The 17,050-nt window shown below is 30.8% G+C and overlaps 1 protein-coding gene across 6 annotated transcripts in view; it reads left to right on the top strand.

Annotated features, from left to right (window-relative positions):
- The window catches only part of LOC126888322 (uncharacterized), a 148,346-nt gene extending 133,907 nt beyond the window's left edge, over positions 1-14,439 (top strand). For all 6 annotated transcript variants that reach the window (XM_050656486.1, XM_050656477.1, XM_050656465.1 and 3 more), the window contains one exon: positions 12,786-14,439. In XM_050656486.1, the coding sequence (XP_050512443.1) occupies positions 12,786-13,060 (275 nt within the window). In that variant the 3' untranslated portion in view covers positions 13,061-14,439. The remainder of the gene's footprint in view (positions 1-12,785) is intronic.
- The last annotated feature ends 2,611 nt before the right edge of the window (positions 14,440-17,050 follow it).

A 17,050-nucleotide genomic window follows, 5' to 3' on the forward strand; every position in this document is an offset into this window, starting at 1 on the left:
CTAGGTATCATTATTTTTGTTTTCCCTGTGTTGATCTGAAGTCCGAATTTTTTGCTCATCGGGCTTAGCCGTTCAGTGATGGTAATAATTTCAACTTCATTCGTTGCTAGTATACTTCATCTAATTTACTTACCGTTGCACGTCATCCGCGTAATAGCCTGTGACGTCACATGATACCAACACGAAATATTTAGGCGGTAGGTGTGTTCTTTTTTAGAATCATTTTGCCTAGTAGGTACACTGGAATTACAGCCACTAGACATATTTTATTATATACTCGTAGAAATAATATTTGGAGATCTCTATTAATGTTAACCTAAAGAAATACACAATAATATGTTTCGTTTAATTTGAATAAATATAATATAATAAGGAATATAATCGAACGAAGGTGACATTTTAGAATAAATTAGTAACATTTATTTGACAGTTGTGGTGATGACACTTCATATTTGTTTATATTCTTTACTGTAAGTATTTGTTTTATTACATTTACTGTTTTTATTATTTACTTTAACGTAAGATTTGTTTTGTTGTATAAATCCATGTTTACAATAATTATCTGATCTATTTGATTTAAAATGGATTCAGCATTTTTATTTACTTTGGCAACTATGTCAACTTAGATCTCTGTCGTAGATAATGACGTGCAACGGTAAGTAAATTAGACGGACTGTATAAGTGTGTCATCTGCGCAACGCAGGTTACTAATTTTTCTGCCTCTATTTCTATTCCTCCGTGTCGTTCGTCTAGTACTAGTATCTTCCTCATTATACAGTGCATTAATAAAGTGTGGAAACGGTATATTATCTCATGACTTAATTATTTTCAGAGTTAAAGCTCTGACAGGTCGATTTTTATTTTTAAATTATGATTTTTTGATGTATACTACATAATAGTGACGTCATCGATTTGGGCGTGATGACGTCATCGATGATTTTTTTTAAATGGAAATAGGGGTCGTGTGGTATCTCATTTGAAAGGTGATTCAATTGTCTATTCAGCAAAAACATTTTTTCGTATATAACGTTGGCTATTGAATAGACTAAAAGACAGCCTGCTAGTTTTCACAATCATAAACTTGTCAGAATGATACGTTTATCACGTTCCACTATGAAAAGCTATGAACAAATTTTCAGCTTGCTATTAATAATCTTTTATTTGGTACGCGTAGTGTTGGAAAATTCTCGAGAATGAAAAATCGGAGAATATTCTCGAGAATATTCTCGATATGGAGAATTTTCTGAGAATGAACCCCATGACGTGCTTAAGAATATTGTTGAAGATGGAAAATAGGGTATTAAAAATCATGATCTTATATACAAAATTTGAGACGAAACAACAGTGTTATTTGTATATAAAAAAATACAAAAACAACAGAAAACACAAAATTTCTTTGATAAAAAAATTAAATTTTCTTCTTACAGCAAATAATCGATGTGGTATGATAAAAGATGAGGCCTCAGATTCAGAATCTATTTCTATAATTAGCTCATCCTAGTCACCTACATTCTGAATTTCAATGTACTGATGAGAAGGTGTGAGATTTTGTTTTTCACGAGTGGCCATAGAGGAGTGGATAAAAAAAACCATAAGTACTGAAACTTTTTTTAGTCTCTGCACTGGATCAAGGCATGCTTAATATATCAACTGCTATTTTAGTTAATTTTGTTCCGAAACATGTACCTTTTCACCATATGAATGGGTCTAGTTTTTTAATTGATTTTACAACGTATGGTTTTCCAAAAAATCCCTCCTTAGACCGATAAAGTGCTAATAGTCTGGGCTGATTATCAGAGAATAGGCCATTTTTGGGAAAAGTTATTTACCAGCAATTTTATTGCTGGAATCGAATCGTATGATTGTATATATTAATAATATAGGTATGCAAAGTCCGCAGATAGTGTGCTACTTTTTTTATAAACAAAATGGCGCCCGAAAATCGTGTTTTATTTCAATTTTTGCTCTATAACTCCAAAGATTTTAACTTTACACCAAAAACACTCAAATAAAAATTCATCGCAATTAAATTCTGCATAGAGACGTGTTTTTTCCGATTTACTTTGAGGAAAACTTTCCAGAGAAAAAGCGGGTTTTTCCAACAAAATCTTTAATTTTCAACTAAACGTTTAGATAAGTAATTTTTAATCAATAATTAAATAACTTGGAAATGTAAAAGCCCTTTTCGTATAGATTATAATTCCAGAAGAAGATGGAAACTGAATGAACAGTTTAGCAACAATTGAATTGTTAATTAAAAATTTACGGTCGCTATAATAACGACAATAATTATGATGCATAAGAATAACTATGATTTTTTCATAAAAAGATACTATACCTATCTAATGTACTTTACAGAATTGAAATTGGACTATTTAAGCAGCCTCAGGAATATTTTAAAATTATAAAAAAATTTTTGTCTTATAAACAAATAGAATATCTCGGTAAATATTAAATTAAATTAAATTGTAAAGACGGTATCCGAAAAACAGCAGCAGGAAGCTTCTTTTAAAAGAAAAAAGTTTAATTATCATGAGTAGTTCCTGAGATACAACCGATCAAATTTGACCGGAATTTACGGCAAGGATATAAACAATAGGATAACAATTTTCAAACCATCACCTTTTTATTTTTGTCCTCTTTCTCCACACCAATTTTTATGTCCTTAAAATACTCATAACATATATTATTACAATAAAAACTATCGATAATACGTGTGAAAATTGCCAAAAATAGCAAAATTCCAATCAAAAATTAGGTTGGAGAAAATGTAACCCTCAAAGTTCAAAATCGGTATACGTTAAAAAAATGCATTTTCTCGGCTTCACATGGAGCAATTTTCTTCATTCTTTTTTTGTTCCCCAGTAACTCGAGTAGAGCCATCGAACTAACGCATTAATAAATGTCAAACTTGCTTTTGTTTTGTTATAATAAATTAATTTATTTATTATAACACAAAATTTTAATTTGTTTAAATAATGATTGTTTAAATAATTACACAGCTTTCAAATGAGAATATTTATGTTTTTAACTTTAAAAGGTACAATTGTAGTAAATTTATCTAAAAAAAGCCTACAACTGGAAAAATATGTAGTTTTCTGTTCTTATAAATAAATTAATCCATCATAACAAAACAAAAGCAAGTTTTACATTTAATAATGCATTATTTCGATGGCTCTGCTCGAGTTATTAGGGAACAAAAAAAGAATGAAGGAAATTGCTCCATGGAAAGCCGAGAAAATGCATTTTTTTAACGTATACCGATTTTGAACTTTGAGATTACATTTTCTCCAACCTAATTTTGATTGGAATTTTGCTATTTTTGGCAATTTTCACACGTATTATCGATAGTTTTTATTATAATAATATATGTTATGAGCATTTTAAAGGTATGAAAATTAGTGTGGAGAATGAGGACAAACGTAAAAAGGTGATGGCTTGAAAATTATAATCCTATTGTTTATATCTTTGCCGTAAATTCCGGTCAACTTTGACCGGTTGTATCTCAGGAACCACTCGTTATAATTAAACGTTTTTTCTTTTAGAAGAAGCGGCCTGCCGCTGTTTTTCGAATACCGTTTTCACAATTTAATTTAGTTTAATATTTCCCGAGATATTCTATTTGTTTATAAGCCAAAAAATTGTTTATAATTTTAAAATATTCCTGAGGCCGCTTAAATATTCCAATTTCAATTCTGTAAAGTACATTAGATATGTATAGTGTCTTTTTATAAAAAAAAAACATAGTTATTCTTATGCACCGTAATTATTGTCGTTATTATAGCGACCGTACATTTTTAATTAACAATTCAATTGTTGCTAAACTGTTCATTCAATTTCCATCGGCTTCTGGAATTATAATCTATACGACAAGGGCTTTTACATTACCAAGTTATATAATTATTGATTAACAATTACTTATCTAAAATTTTAGTTGAAAATTCAAGATTTTGTTGGAAAAACCCGCTTTTTCCGGGGAAAGTTTTCGTCGAAGTGAATCGGGAAAAACACGTCTCTATGCAGAATTTAATTGCGGTGAATTTTTATTTGGGTATTTTTGGTGTAAAGTTAAAATCTTTGGAGTTATAGAGCAAAAATTGAATAAAACACGATTTTCGGGCGCCATTTTGTTTATAAAAAAAAGTAGCACACTATCTGCGGACTTTGCATACCTATATTATTAATACATACAATAATAAGATTCGATTCCAGCAATAAAATTGCTGGTAAATAACTTTTCCTGGTATTTTGCTAATTAGCCCAGAGTATAAATCTGCCATTATTTCAGCCGACTCATCATCATATTTTAAAGTTGCTAAATTATCTACAAACTCAGTTTCCTCAACTTGTTCTTCTCTGCTTAAATTAACACCATTCTAAATATTTGCATGTTAATATTGCACCAAAACAATAAGTATTGACACTGTAAACAACCTTCCTAGAGGTTCATGGAATTGGCAAAAACAATATACCTACATATTTTTTAAATTATAATAATTTGACCCGTATCTACTTTTTATTTTTGTTTCGGTTTTTGAAAATATAGAAAATTTTTGATGAAAATATTCTCGAGAGAATTTTCGAGAATATTCTCGTTCTCGAGAATATTCTCTTGAGAATATTCTCTTCTAACATCACTAGGTACGCGCCAGTACGCGGTATCCAGGACTATTATTTGTCTGTAATGTAAAGTTGCGTACTTAATGACTAGAGCATTTTCTTTCAAACGAACCGAACGAGTCTAGCGCGCAAAAGCAAGTAAATGCTTAGGTTATTCCAAGTGTTCGTTCTATCTAACACCCGAAAAAATGCTCAAGTCAGTACGCACCGTAATAAAAATAAGAACGGAGGCTGTTTTAAGTTAAACCTCTTGTTATATTTAAAGTATTTTCAAAAATGGCTTAAGGTAACCTAAGTGGTGGCTTAAATCTGGTAATAAATGTCGTAGGCAGTATAATAGGATATCGATAATTATCCAGTCTTATAAAATCCTAATGCGACTCGTCTTGCAGGTTGTCCGGGACAGTAATGAACTTTAACGGAATAATTTTATTATTTATTATTTATATTTTAATAGTATATTATGCAACGAGCATTTAATGATGGTCATTATGAAGCGAGTATGAGGGTTACGAAACGAGCCGTATGCGACGAGTTTCGTATAGAGTACCAGCTTCATAATGATAATTAAATGCAAGTTGTATACACTATTTTTTCTATGATCATTCACAACAAAAAATATATTCAAATTTATTAATTTTGTAACACAAATAAATTCAGTAGTTTGTAAGTTTGACGGTTTGTTTACATATTGAGAACAGTCAAAGCGTATGTATTTGACTCGTCATTGGTCACTGCGCGCGTACCACCTTTATCGCGAATGCCATATCGCGATTCTATTGGTTAAAAATCTGTATCTTAATGAAAATCTGTATCATAATGAAGTTCATTATGATAAAGGTAGTGACATCATAATTGATATATTATAGTATAAGAATAGAAAAACGAATTATAATATTCTTTTTCTCATGATCATCTTTCAGTGCGTCACAGTTTTTCGATTTCTTTCTAACGCATTAAATTGTATGTGACAGAAAAAACGCACGTCGGTGATTACATTTCGTCGGTGACATTTATAACATTTATTCTAGTTATTCTAGTTGTCGATAGATGGCACCATAATAAAAAAAATAATTTTTTTTAAATTAGATAATAATGTTACACAAATATAATCTGTATAATTTATAAGACTATACAAATCAAAGAAAATACCATTTTATAAATGCAAGAAACACATTTGATTTGTTTTTATTCCAACTTGAAAATAAAATGTGACAACTGTCAGATTTAACTAAAATGTCATGTTAGAATAAATGTCATAAATGTGTATTATCACGGACTTACCCTTTTTCCTATAATTTGTTACGCACTGAAAAATGCTCATGAAAAGGACAATAGTATATTATGCAACGAGCATTTAATGATGGTCATTATGAAGCGAGTATGAGTGTTACGAAACGAGCCGTATGCGGCGAGTTTCGTATAGAGTACGAGCTTCATAATGATAATTAAATGCAGGTTGTATACACTATTCTTTCTATGATCATTCACAACAAAAAATATATTCAAATTTATTAACTTTGTAACACAAATAAATTCAGTAGTTTGTCAGTTTGACGGTTTGTTTACATATTGAGAACTGTCAAAGCGTATGTATTTGACTCGCCATTGGTCACTGCGCGTGTACCACCTTTATCACGAATGCCATATCGCGATTCTATTGGTTAAAAATCTGTATCTTAATGAAAATCTATATCATTGATACAGGTAGTGACATCGTAATTGATATATTATAGTATGAGAATAGAAAAAGATACCTACGTTATATTAAAATAAGTATTTTAGAATTGAATAAATGAGCTTTATTATTTATTTATTACTTATTTAGATTTTAAACAAAATGAGTTAATTTAATTATTTTAAATTAAGTAAAACATATAAATATCATTTTATAGTAAATTTCATTATTATATAAAATAAAAAGATGTTTAAATCAAATATGACAGTGGAAATGGAATTCCTCAGAAGGGCGGGGAACATAGAAGAAATGAAGACACTAGACAGAAACAAATGGGAGTGACAGAAAAGACCACCGGCAAAGTAATAACCCGACAGCTTATGACGCGTAGAAAGAATAAATCACAATAGATGGCCAAACACGGTTAAAATATCATACTGAAAATAGAAGAAACTACCTTACCTAGTTAACCTAATAAGAAATCCGTATGAATAAAAATCAGTTAAAGCTCGGCTAAAGTTAATGTACATGTAAATACACAGTGCGTTCATAAAGTGTGGAAACGGTCTATTATCTCATGACTTTATTATTTTCAGAGTTAAAGCTCTGACAGGTCGATTTTAAATTATGATTTTTTGACCTATATCCCATAATAGTGGCGTCATCGAATTTGGCGTGATGACGTCATCGATGATTTTTTTTAAATGGGAATAGGGGTCGTGTGGTAGCTCATTTGAAAGGTGATTCAATTGTCTATTCAGCAATATAAACATTAACATAATTATTTATACAGGGTGGCCAAAAAAATAATTTTTCAATTAAATTAATTGACGCAAAAAGAAGAATGTATGTAATTTATTTAACTCAAAATACATTTTACTGATGCCACATAATATAAAAAAAAATTGTTTATTTCAGAAATAAACATTGCTTTTCGCTTTAATTAAATGTTAAACAGCCACACACCTGCCTCTTGACAGTTTGTTTAATTTAAGCGAAAAGCAATGTTTATTTGTCAAATAAACATTTTTTTCTCTTTTTTGACAGCAGTAAAATGTATTTTGAATTAAATAAATTACTTATATTCTTTTTTTTGCGGCAATTAATTTAATTCAAAAATTATTTTTTTGGTCACCCGGTATAAATAATGATGTTAATGTTTATATTACTGAATAGAAAATTGAATCACCTTTCAAATGAGCTACCACACGACCCCTATTCCCATTTAAAAATATCATTGATGACGTCATCACGCCAAATTCGATGACGCCATTATTATGGGATATACGTCAAAAAATCATAATTTAAAATCGACCTGTCAGAGCTTTAACTCTGAAAATAATAAAGTCATGAGATAATAGACCGTTTCCACACTTTATGAACGCACTGTGTATTTACATGTACATTAACTTTAGCCGAGCTTTAACTGATTTTTATTCATACGGATTTCTTATTAGGTTAACTAGGTAAGGTAGTTTCTTCTATTTTCAGTATGATATTTTAACCGTGTTTGGCCATCTATTGTGATTTATTCTTTCCACGCGTCATAAGCTGTCGGGTTATTACTTTGTCGGTGTTCTTGTCTGTCACTCCCATTTGTTTCTGTCTAGTGTCTTCATTTCTTCTATGTTCCCCGCCCTTCTGAGGAATTCCATTTCCACTGTCATATTTGATTTAAACATCTTTTTATTTTATATAATAATGAAATTTACTATAAAATGATATTTATATGTTTTATTTAATTTAAAATAATTAAATTAACTCATTTTGTTTAAAATCTAAATAAGTAATAAATAAATAATAAAGCTCATTTATTCAATTCTAAAATACTTATTTTAATATAATCTTTTTCTATTCTCATACTATAATATATCAATTATGATGTCACTACCTGTATCATAATGAACTTCATTATGATACAGATTTTCATTAAGATACAGATTTTTAACCAATAGAATCGCGATATGGCATTCGCGATAAAGGTGGTACATGCGCAGTGACCAATGGCGAGTCAAATACATACGCTTTGACAGTTTTCAATATGTAAACAAACCGTCAAACTGACAAACTACTGAATTTATTTGTGGTACAAAGTTAATAAATTTGAATATATTTTTTGTTGTGAATGATCATAGAAGAAATAGTGTATACAACTTGCGTTTAATTATCATTATGAAGCTCGTACTCTATACGAAACTCGTCGCATACGGCTCGTTTCGTAACCCTCATACTCGCTTCATAATGACCGTCATTAAATGCTAGTTGCATAATATACTATTAAAATATAAATAATAAATAATAAAATTATCCCGTTAAAGTTCATTACTGTCCCGGACAAGCTGCACGACGAGTCGCATTAAGGCGCATTTAAATCAAAGCGAACACGAACGAAGGAACGAATTCGTAGGTGTTCGCTTGGCTATTCGTTCGCTACAAAGTAGGGCCATTTACATTGAAGCGAACGTTCGCATTCGTTAATGATCGGGAGTGCATATTGCCCGCAGATGTTTTTAAGATGGGCCAGTCACATTGTGTTTAAGTTTATTGTCGTGTTCTTGTTGGGTAAATTTTAATACAATAATAGCTTATTGTAAGCTTATAAAATGCAATGTGTGTTCTGTAAGGAAAAAATATGTCATATTCATAAATAAAAGTATAAATTTTGATATGATTTTGTCCTGTCTCTATTCTATAATTATTTAATTTAAAAAATTTGATTTTATTTATTAAAATGAAATAAAAATTAGTTCCTTACTCAAAAATAATTTATCCAGTTATTTTTTATTATTTTATTGAAAATTTTGATGAAATGTTTTATTTATTAATATTTTATTTAAATCTGGCATTATCAACTAAAGTTTGAGATAAATAAAACGTCCAAAAATGTCTAGCAATTATAAATTCATATTTCTTCTTCTTCTTAAAATGCCGTGCATTTCTGCGTAGGCGTCCATCGTACATTGTCTTGTTTATAAAATATTATTGTTTTTAGCAGCATTGCAAAGCATTTTATAGCCGTGGATTCTTGTCCACTAGCGTTCCCCTCGTAACATGTGCCCCAAGTATGCAGTCTTCTTACTTTTAACATAATTAAAAAGTTCCCTATCCTGCAAACCCGCTCTCCTTAATACTTAATAATTTCTGACTCTGTCCGTCCATGATATTCTAAGCATTCGACGTAGGCACCACATTTCAAACACTTCTTTGTTAATGGAACTGGCCTTTAACGTCCATGCTTCCATTCTGCACAAGAGCACAGGTCAAACTTAACACTTTTTAGCATATAAATTGCTGACAAAATATTTGTATTCATATTTCTAATAATGACAAAAGTAATGACAAAAAAAATTATCTTCTTAAAATCATTTTGAATTCAATATATTTAGGTAGGCACCTGTAATGTACTTCAAACTAATGAAAGCAATCTGTATCAGCAGCCAGGTAGCAGGTATTATACGCTGTTTGAGGGAGCATAGAGAATAATATATTAAAGAACCAGCTTTCTTAAAATTCTTCCTCGAAAAAGTTGCTTGCTCTTGGTATTATGACTATATTATATTCAAATAATAAATTGTAAAATTGGTGTATCAAAATAAATTTGCTTTTAATTAATTTTAGCAATTAATTTTATTTGCTTACCTCATTAGTCTTTCTGGGTTGAAATTTATCCAATAAAAACATTAGGCTTTTAAAAGCAAACCACTTCGAACCCTCTTTTTGTCTTTCTCGTCTAACTGATACCAGAAGCTAATTCATTTTTTTTTAGTTCAGAGACATCACAACCCATTCCTATAGAAATGTTAAAACAAGCATCAGTTTTTCTCTTTATTATTTTATATAGCTTCGATTTCGGGTTTCATAGGCATTCTTCATTTCTATATAACTCAATTAATTGAAGTATCTTTTCATTGGTCCATTCCATATTGCAAAATTATGTTTTCACGACTATACAATAAACAACCCTCTCAAACTAATGTTTGTAAATAAAGTAAATCAGTACTTCTAAACGAATTCGTTCGCTACCGTCTATCCACTGTCCACATTGAACAACGATTTCCTTTGATGATTCGCTAACTTACCGACATCTGTTGGAACATGTGCGAATGCGAATGAATTCGTTCGGTCGTGCTCGATTCGCTTTACAAATACAAGAAAGTTAACGAACGAATTCGTAAGTTCGTTCGTGTTCGCTTTGATTTAAATGCGCCTTTAGGATTTTATAAGATTGGATAATTATCGATATCCTATTATACTGCTTACGACATTCATTACCAGATTTAGGTCACTACTTAGGTTACCTTAAGCCATTTTTGAAAATATACCAAGAGGTTTAACTTAAAACAGCCTCCGTTCTTATTTTTATTAAGGTGCGTACTGACTTGAGCATTTTTTCGGGTGTTAGAACGAACACTTGGAATAACCTAAGCATTTACTTGCTTTTGCGCGCTAGACTCGTTCGGTTCGTTTGAAAGAAAATGCTCTAGTCAGTCAGTACGCACCTTTACATTACGGACAAATAATAGTCCTGGATACCGCGTACCAAATAAAAGATTATTAATAGCAAGCTGAAAATTTGTTCATAGCTTTTCATAGTGGAACGTGATAAACGTATCATTCTGACAAGTTTATGATTGTGAAAACTAGCAGGCTGTCTTTTAGTCTATTCAATAGCCAACGTTATATACGAAAAAATGTTTGTCAGACAAAAATATTGGGCATTTTAACCAGTCCATTTTGCATGAAAGTTTAATGAAAAGGCAAAAAATCAATTGAAAGTTCTGTCCGACAAAATTCAAGGAAGTTTCGTAGTCCGACTTTCTAAACCTGTAAGATATAGACAATTTCGAACGTCGGACTACGAAAACTTCCTTGAATTTTGTAGGACAGAACTACCAATTGATTTTTTACCCTTTCATTAAACTCTCATACAAAAATCAGACGACTGCGATTCATCACCGGCATATTTCCTGTCACTTGGCATGTTCTACGTGTCGGACTGGTCAAAATGCCCAAAATTTTTGTCGGACAAACATTTTTTCGTATATTATATATAACGTTGGGTATTAAGGGCATGGGCGCAAATATTTTACGGCTATCCCTACTTGTTCTGTCTTTACACGGCAAATTACGTGTAGTAAAATTCTCACTGGTATGGATATGTAAACATTACTTGACATATGTCATCATTAATAAAGAGATGGCTTTTGAATGTTCTTGGATAACTGTTACTTGTATAATTGCATCAATAATTCAGTTAATTAATATCTATGACAATTTTTTCACTAACTATGTATTCAGTGATTGTAATAATTTATATACTGTACAACAAAAACTAATACTCAATCGAGAAAAGAGGAAAAGTGATAAAGTGATTTTTTAATAATATATTGTTACTATAGAACGCTTACACTTTTGAACATCTTTAACAACAAAATACTTAGATCACAGAATATATCCTCCTGTATTCTCTGCTTGGATCATCCATAAGCTGTAGACATATTAAACAATAAATACCTTTTTATTAAGTTCACGTCTTAAATCAATTATTTATCAAATACACTATCAATATTATTAAATCAACAACTCAAAATATTCCCGATGCTATGTCAAATATTTAAAATTGTCACTGTCTTGTCACCATATTCTATTCGACTCAGTGCATTGTATGACAAAGATAGCGAATGTTCGATTTGGAAAATATCAATGGTGTCCATTTTTTCGAATCCTGAAAAAACTAACAAATATTTTAAAAAAATTTAAACGCAGAATGAAAGACTAAATTATTATCGAGGGCCGAAAGTCTCTTAGAATAAATAAAAAGTTTCTTTTGAATGAGATATTTGAAATTAAAAATCACACTACATTTTCTCTTAGTTTTTCACCACTGTAACTTAAAATAAAGATTACAGAAGTTTTCAAGGACTTTCAGCCCCCGGTAAGAACGTAATCTTTCATTCAACTTCTTAAATTTTTCAAAAACACTTATTAGTTTTCTCAGGATTCGAAAAAAATGAATCCCATTTAAATAGCATTAGAGCCGAAACTACGTACCCATCCCCTTAAATAAAATTAAAAACATCCTGCTAGTTTTCACAATCATAATCTTGTCAGGATGACACGTTCCACAATTAAAATCACGTTCCACAATTAAAACTTCCCCTGTTCCAGTGTTCCCATACATCAAAGTTCGTCCGACTCGACACCGTTAAGCTATGAACAAAATTTCAGCTTGCTATTAATACTCTTTTATTTGGTACGCGGGATCCAGGACTATAACTATCCTGCATTTTATAAAAGTATCCAAAAAGGTTTAAACGTGTTTTAGATTATTTTAGTGTTATTACACTTCGAACACTAATTACGATATTTCCAATGGCTCGATTCTTTTCAATATATATTTTTTACTTGCTCACTTTTTTACTTATTTTTTAAAAGTTCTTGCTGTTTTGTCGTTTCAAGGTGTCTAGTAAAGCCTGTTTTGTTTTAGGTACTACGGACCATACTATTGACTTGAACACCAAACTTGAAGAATTCTTACCAGGAGTATCCCATGTGGAGGAAATGATTCGTTCTGCATGCAACGCTTTGGTTCCATATACCAATTGCGAATCCATTGCGCCAGAGGATTTGTTGTTGATTCGTATCAGATACCTGCTGATACTTTATTTTTCGATTGTTTTAGGCATTTCGTTTTTAGATTGGCTATTGACAAACGCCTTTTCCATTTTGATGGTGATATTGGTAATTTTATTTGTAAAATAAGGTGAAAACGTGAAAATAATCACGTTTTATTTGCAATTGAAAATATTGTGATTTTAAAGATTTATCAAACATTTTTAATGATATATCATTTGTTCAAGTATTAAATGTTACTAAAATATATTGGCACAAGATATTATAACTAGAATAAAAATATATGAAGGTCCACTCAAGCTGGATCTTCTCTGTAAAAGAGCTTTAACCAAAATGGTTGGACATACCTGTTTCCTTGTATTTATATATTATATGTGTGTTACATTTGCATAGGGAAAATAGAAAAATGTGTTTAAGAAAACTAATCATTTCATTAAAAATAGAGTGAACCCTTTAGATAACACCAATATTCTTCTTGCAAGGTCCTGAAACTGTTTTCTTGAAGTACTTATGTTTATATGGGACTGAGCCACAATATCATTGATCTAATGAAAATTACATTTTTAATTAACTAATATTTGACGTATCGATTTCCAAAATAACTCAAAATACTGTCGGAATTTGGTACTCCTAGGGTAATACCACTACCTTCAAGCAATTTCAACCACACATGTGCTGTGGCCTTTGAGATCTTGGCCAAATGTGTCAATTTTTGAAAAGAAATACGTAACCTAATAAATCTAGATACAATCTTCCCAAATAAAAAAATGTAATTTTCATTATAACAATAATTGTGGCTCAATCCCGTATAAACATAGTACTTAAATATTGTCCTTCTGTTATACGTTATCCATTAGTAAGTTACGTCTATAAATAATGTTTTCCATGTGGTCCATGATGTATAAATCCAGTTAGACAAGGCGAAAACGGCGGGTTCAATGGGAAAATATTCCCATGAGATTTTTTTGCATAATTACATTCATGAGACATCCCAGAATAAGGTTCAAGAAGTCGCCCACGTGAAAAGTGGGCCAAATTTTTAACAATTTTTTTTAACGAAATTGCAAAAAATCAATATTTTTGGCCCAGGCAATTTTTTTTGTAGGTTTTTTGGACCATTCTGGATAAAAAAGGTTTCTTATAATTTTTCTCTAAAGTTGATCGTTTTCGAGTTATAAGCAATTTAAAATTGAAAAAAACGAAAAATGGCGATTTTCAAGGCTTAATAACTCGGTTAAAAGTTATTATTATGAAAGTCAGAAAGTGACTAAACCAAAGTTTAATCCCCCCTACAAGATCCCGAAGAAATTTTTGTCATTATTTTATTACTAAGCTGTTATTTTTAATTAATAAAATTGAGCGCCATGCACGTGGTAGGCGGCCGTAAATGTGAGTGCAAGTAAGATTCACTATTGGACTGCCGGAGTGGCATCTCTCTCGCACTCGGCATTTACGGCCGGCAACCACGTGCATGGCGCTCAATATTATTACTTAAAAATAACAGCTTAGTAATAAAATAATGACAAAAATTTCTTCGGGATCTTGTGGGGGGGGGGGGCATTAAACTTTGATTTAGTCACTTTCTGACTTTCATAATAATAACTTTTAACCGAGTTATTAAGCCTTGAAAATCGCCATTTTTCGTTTTTTTTTTTTTAATTTTAAATTGCTTATAACTCGAAAACGATCAACTTTAGAGAAAAATTATAAGAGACCTTTTTTATCCAGAATGGTCCAAAGAACCTAGAAAAAAATTGTCCGGGCCAAAAATATTGATTTTTGCAATTTGATTAAAAAGAATTGTTAAAAAAAATTTGGCCCACTTTTCACGTGGGCGACTTCTTGAACCTTATTCTGGGATGTCTCACGAATGTAATTATGCAAAAAATCTCATGAGAATATTTTTCCCAACGAACCCGCCGTTTTCGCCTTGTCTAAGTACATTAACATTATAAAATTATCAATCGGTAACTTCTGTAGTCATAGAATTGTATCAAAATAAGTAAGAGTATAGAAGTATATATGAAGAGTACAGGGAAAAAACAAGGAATGTCACTTTTTCATTAATTTTGGCTTTTCCCGCCATGTGGTAGCAAAAACTGAGTACTATCGACTAGGCAATCGATTCAGGACAACAAACAGAAAGATCAGTATATACAGGGTGTCCAGAAACTCTACCGACAAACGAAGACAGGAGATTCTTCAGATAATTTTAAGACAATTTAGCTCAATTCACCTAGTCCGAAAATGCTTCCTAAGGGAGCTAGAGCTCTTCGAAGATGGCGTTAGTTTTTCTTAAATACTTCCAGAACGCTTCAATTTAGAAAAACTAAAATCAGTACGTGTAATTATCTTCCAGAGATAAATCGATTCCATCCATTGCCAATTTCTAGTACCGATCATAGGCGTCCGTTTTGGGTAGGGCAACGGTCATTTTATCACATAACTTTTTCGTCTTTAACTTTTAAGCATTTTTGACACTGGATTATTAAATTGTGAGGTATTCTAGAACTAAAAGGCACTCTTGGTTTAAGTCGGTAGAATACACGGTTTTCTAGAAAAATCGATTTGAAAATTTTTCGTTTTTTGAAATTGAATAAAAAATGAAAAAATTTAAAAAAAAACTGTATTTTACCAACATAAAGCACGAGTAACTTTTAGTACTAGAATACCTCATAATTTAATAATCTTGTCAAAAATGCTTAAAAATTAAAGATAAAAAAGTTATGTGATAAAATAACCGTTGACCTACCCAAAACGGACGCATATGACCCGTGCTAGAAATTCGCAATTAATGAAATCGATTCATCTCTGAAATATAAATAAACGTATAAGTTTTAAGATTTCCAAATAGTTTTTTTTATTTTTTTTTGGAAATTCAAAAAAAGAAAAATTTTTAAATCGATTTTTCTAGAAAATGGTGTATCCCATCGACCTAAAACAAGAATACCTTTTAGTTGTACAATACCTCTCAATTTAATAATCCAGAATCAAAAACGCTTAAGAATTAAAGATAAAAAAGTTATGCGATATAATAACTGTTGCCCTACCCAAAACGGACACCTATGACCGGTACTAGAAATTCGCAATTCATGGAGTCGATTTATCTCTGAAAAATAAATATGTGTACCAATTTTCGTTTTTCTCAATAGAAGCGTTCTGGAATTATTTAAGAAAAACTAATTACAAGACGCCATCTTCAAAGAGTTCTAGTTCTCTTAGGAAGCATTTCGGACTAGGTGAATTGGGTTAAAATATCTTAAAATTATCTGAGGAATCTCCTGTCTTCGCTTGTCGGTAGAGTTTCTGGATATATATATTTTTTAAGAATTTGTATCCACGCAAAGGACCAGGATTGGATTTAAGAATCCAAATATGTATATTATATAAAGATTATAAAATAAGAATTGCTAGAATTCTGCTAAGAATCTCCTAAGTAGTTTTTAGATATATCATAAGACCTTTATTTGTGTTTATCTTAATATGTATAAAATGTACTCTTCAAATGTTTCCCCTGTACTCTTCATACTATTATGATTCCTAATACATATATTTTATATGTTCAAACTGAGATATGGTGTGTCCAACATGAAATTTTTTTTGTGATGAGAACACAAGATGTGAACCATTGTACCTATGTACCTGCTTAGTATTTGACATAATAAACATTTTTGTATTTTTGATACATTGTGAGCATAAGACTGGCTGTGGCTGTGGCTGTGCCTTGGTAAAGTTTGCTGACGACAAAATAAAATGTCATGTCCGTTTTAACTTGGAAGGTAAAGTTCTAAAATCGTGTTTTAGTACAAATATAAATAATCAGAAACACAGATTTTGTAAAGTTCACTTAATTATTACATTAAAACTAATCTTATTATTCAATAATTTGAACTGGATCACTGTTACCGAATTTCTCAGTTATCTGGATCTGTTCAACCAAACCCCAAAAGCAACTTCAGTTTATTAATAAGTTCTACGTAATTGGACATTGTCTTATTTCGATCTCATGTTGTATTCCTTAAAATATCAACAAATCAATCACAATTCAAATTCAGCCAGGTAATAAAAATTTTTTTTGATATGGTAAAAGTAAAAATGTGCATTACCTTAACATATTTT

Source organism: Diabrotica virgifera, chromosome 1 (assembly GCF_917563875.1).
Source record: "Diabrotica virgifera virgifera chromosome 1, PGI_DIABVI_V3a".
NCBI classification, from domain to species: Eukaryota; Metazoa; Arthropoda; class Insecta; order Coleoptera; family Chrysomelidae; genus Diabrotica; species Diabrotica virgifera.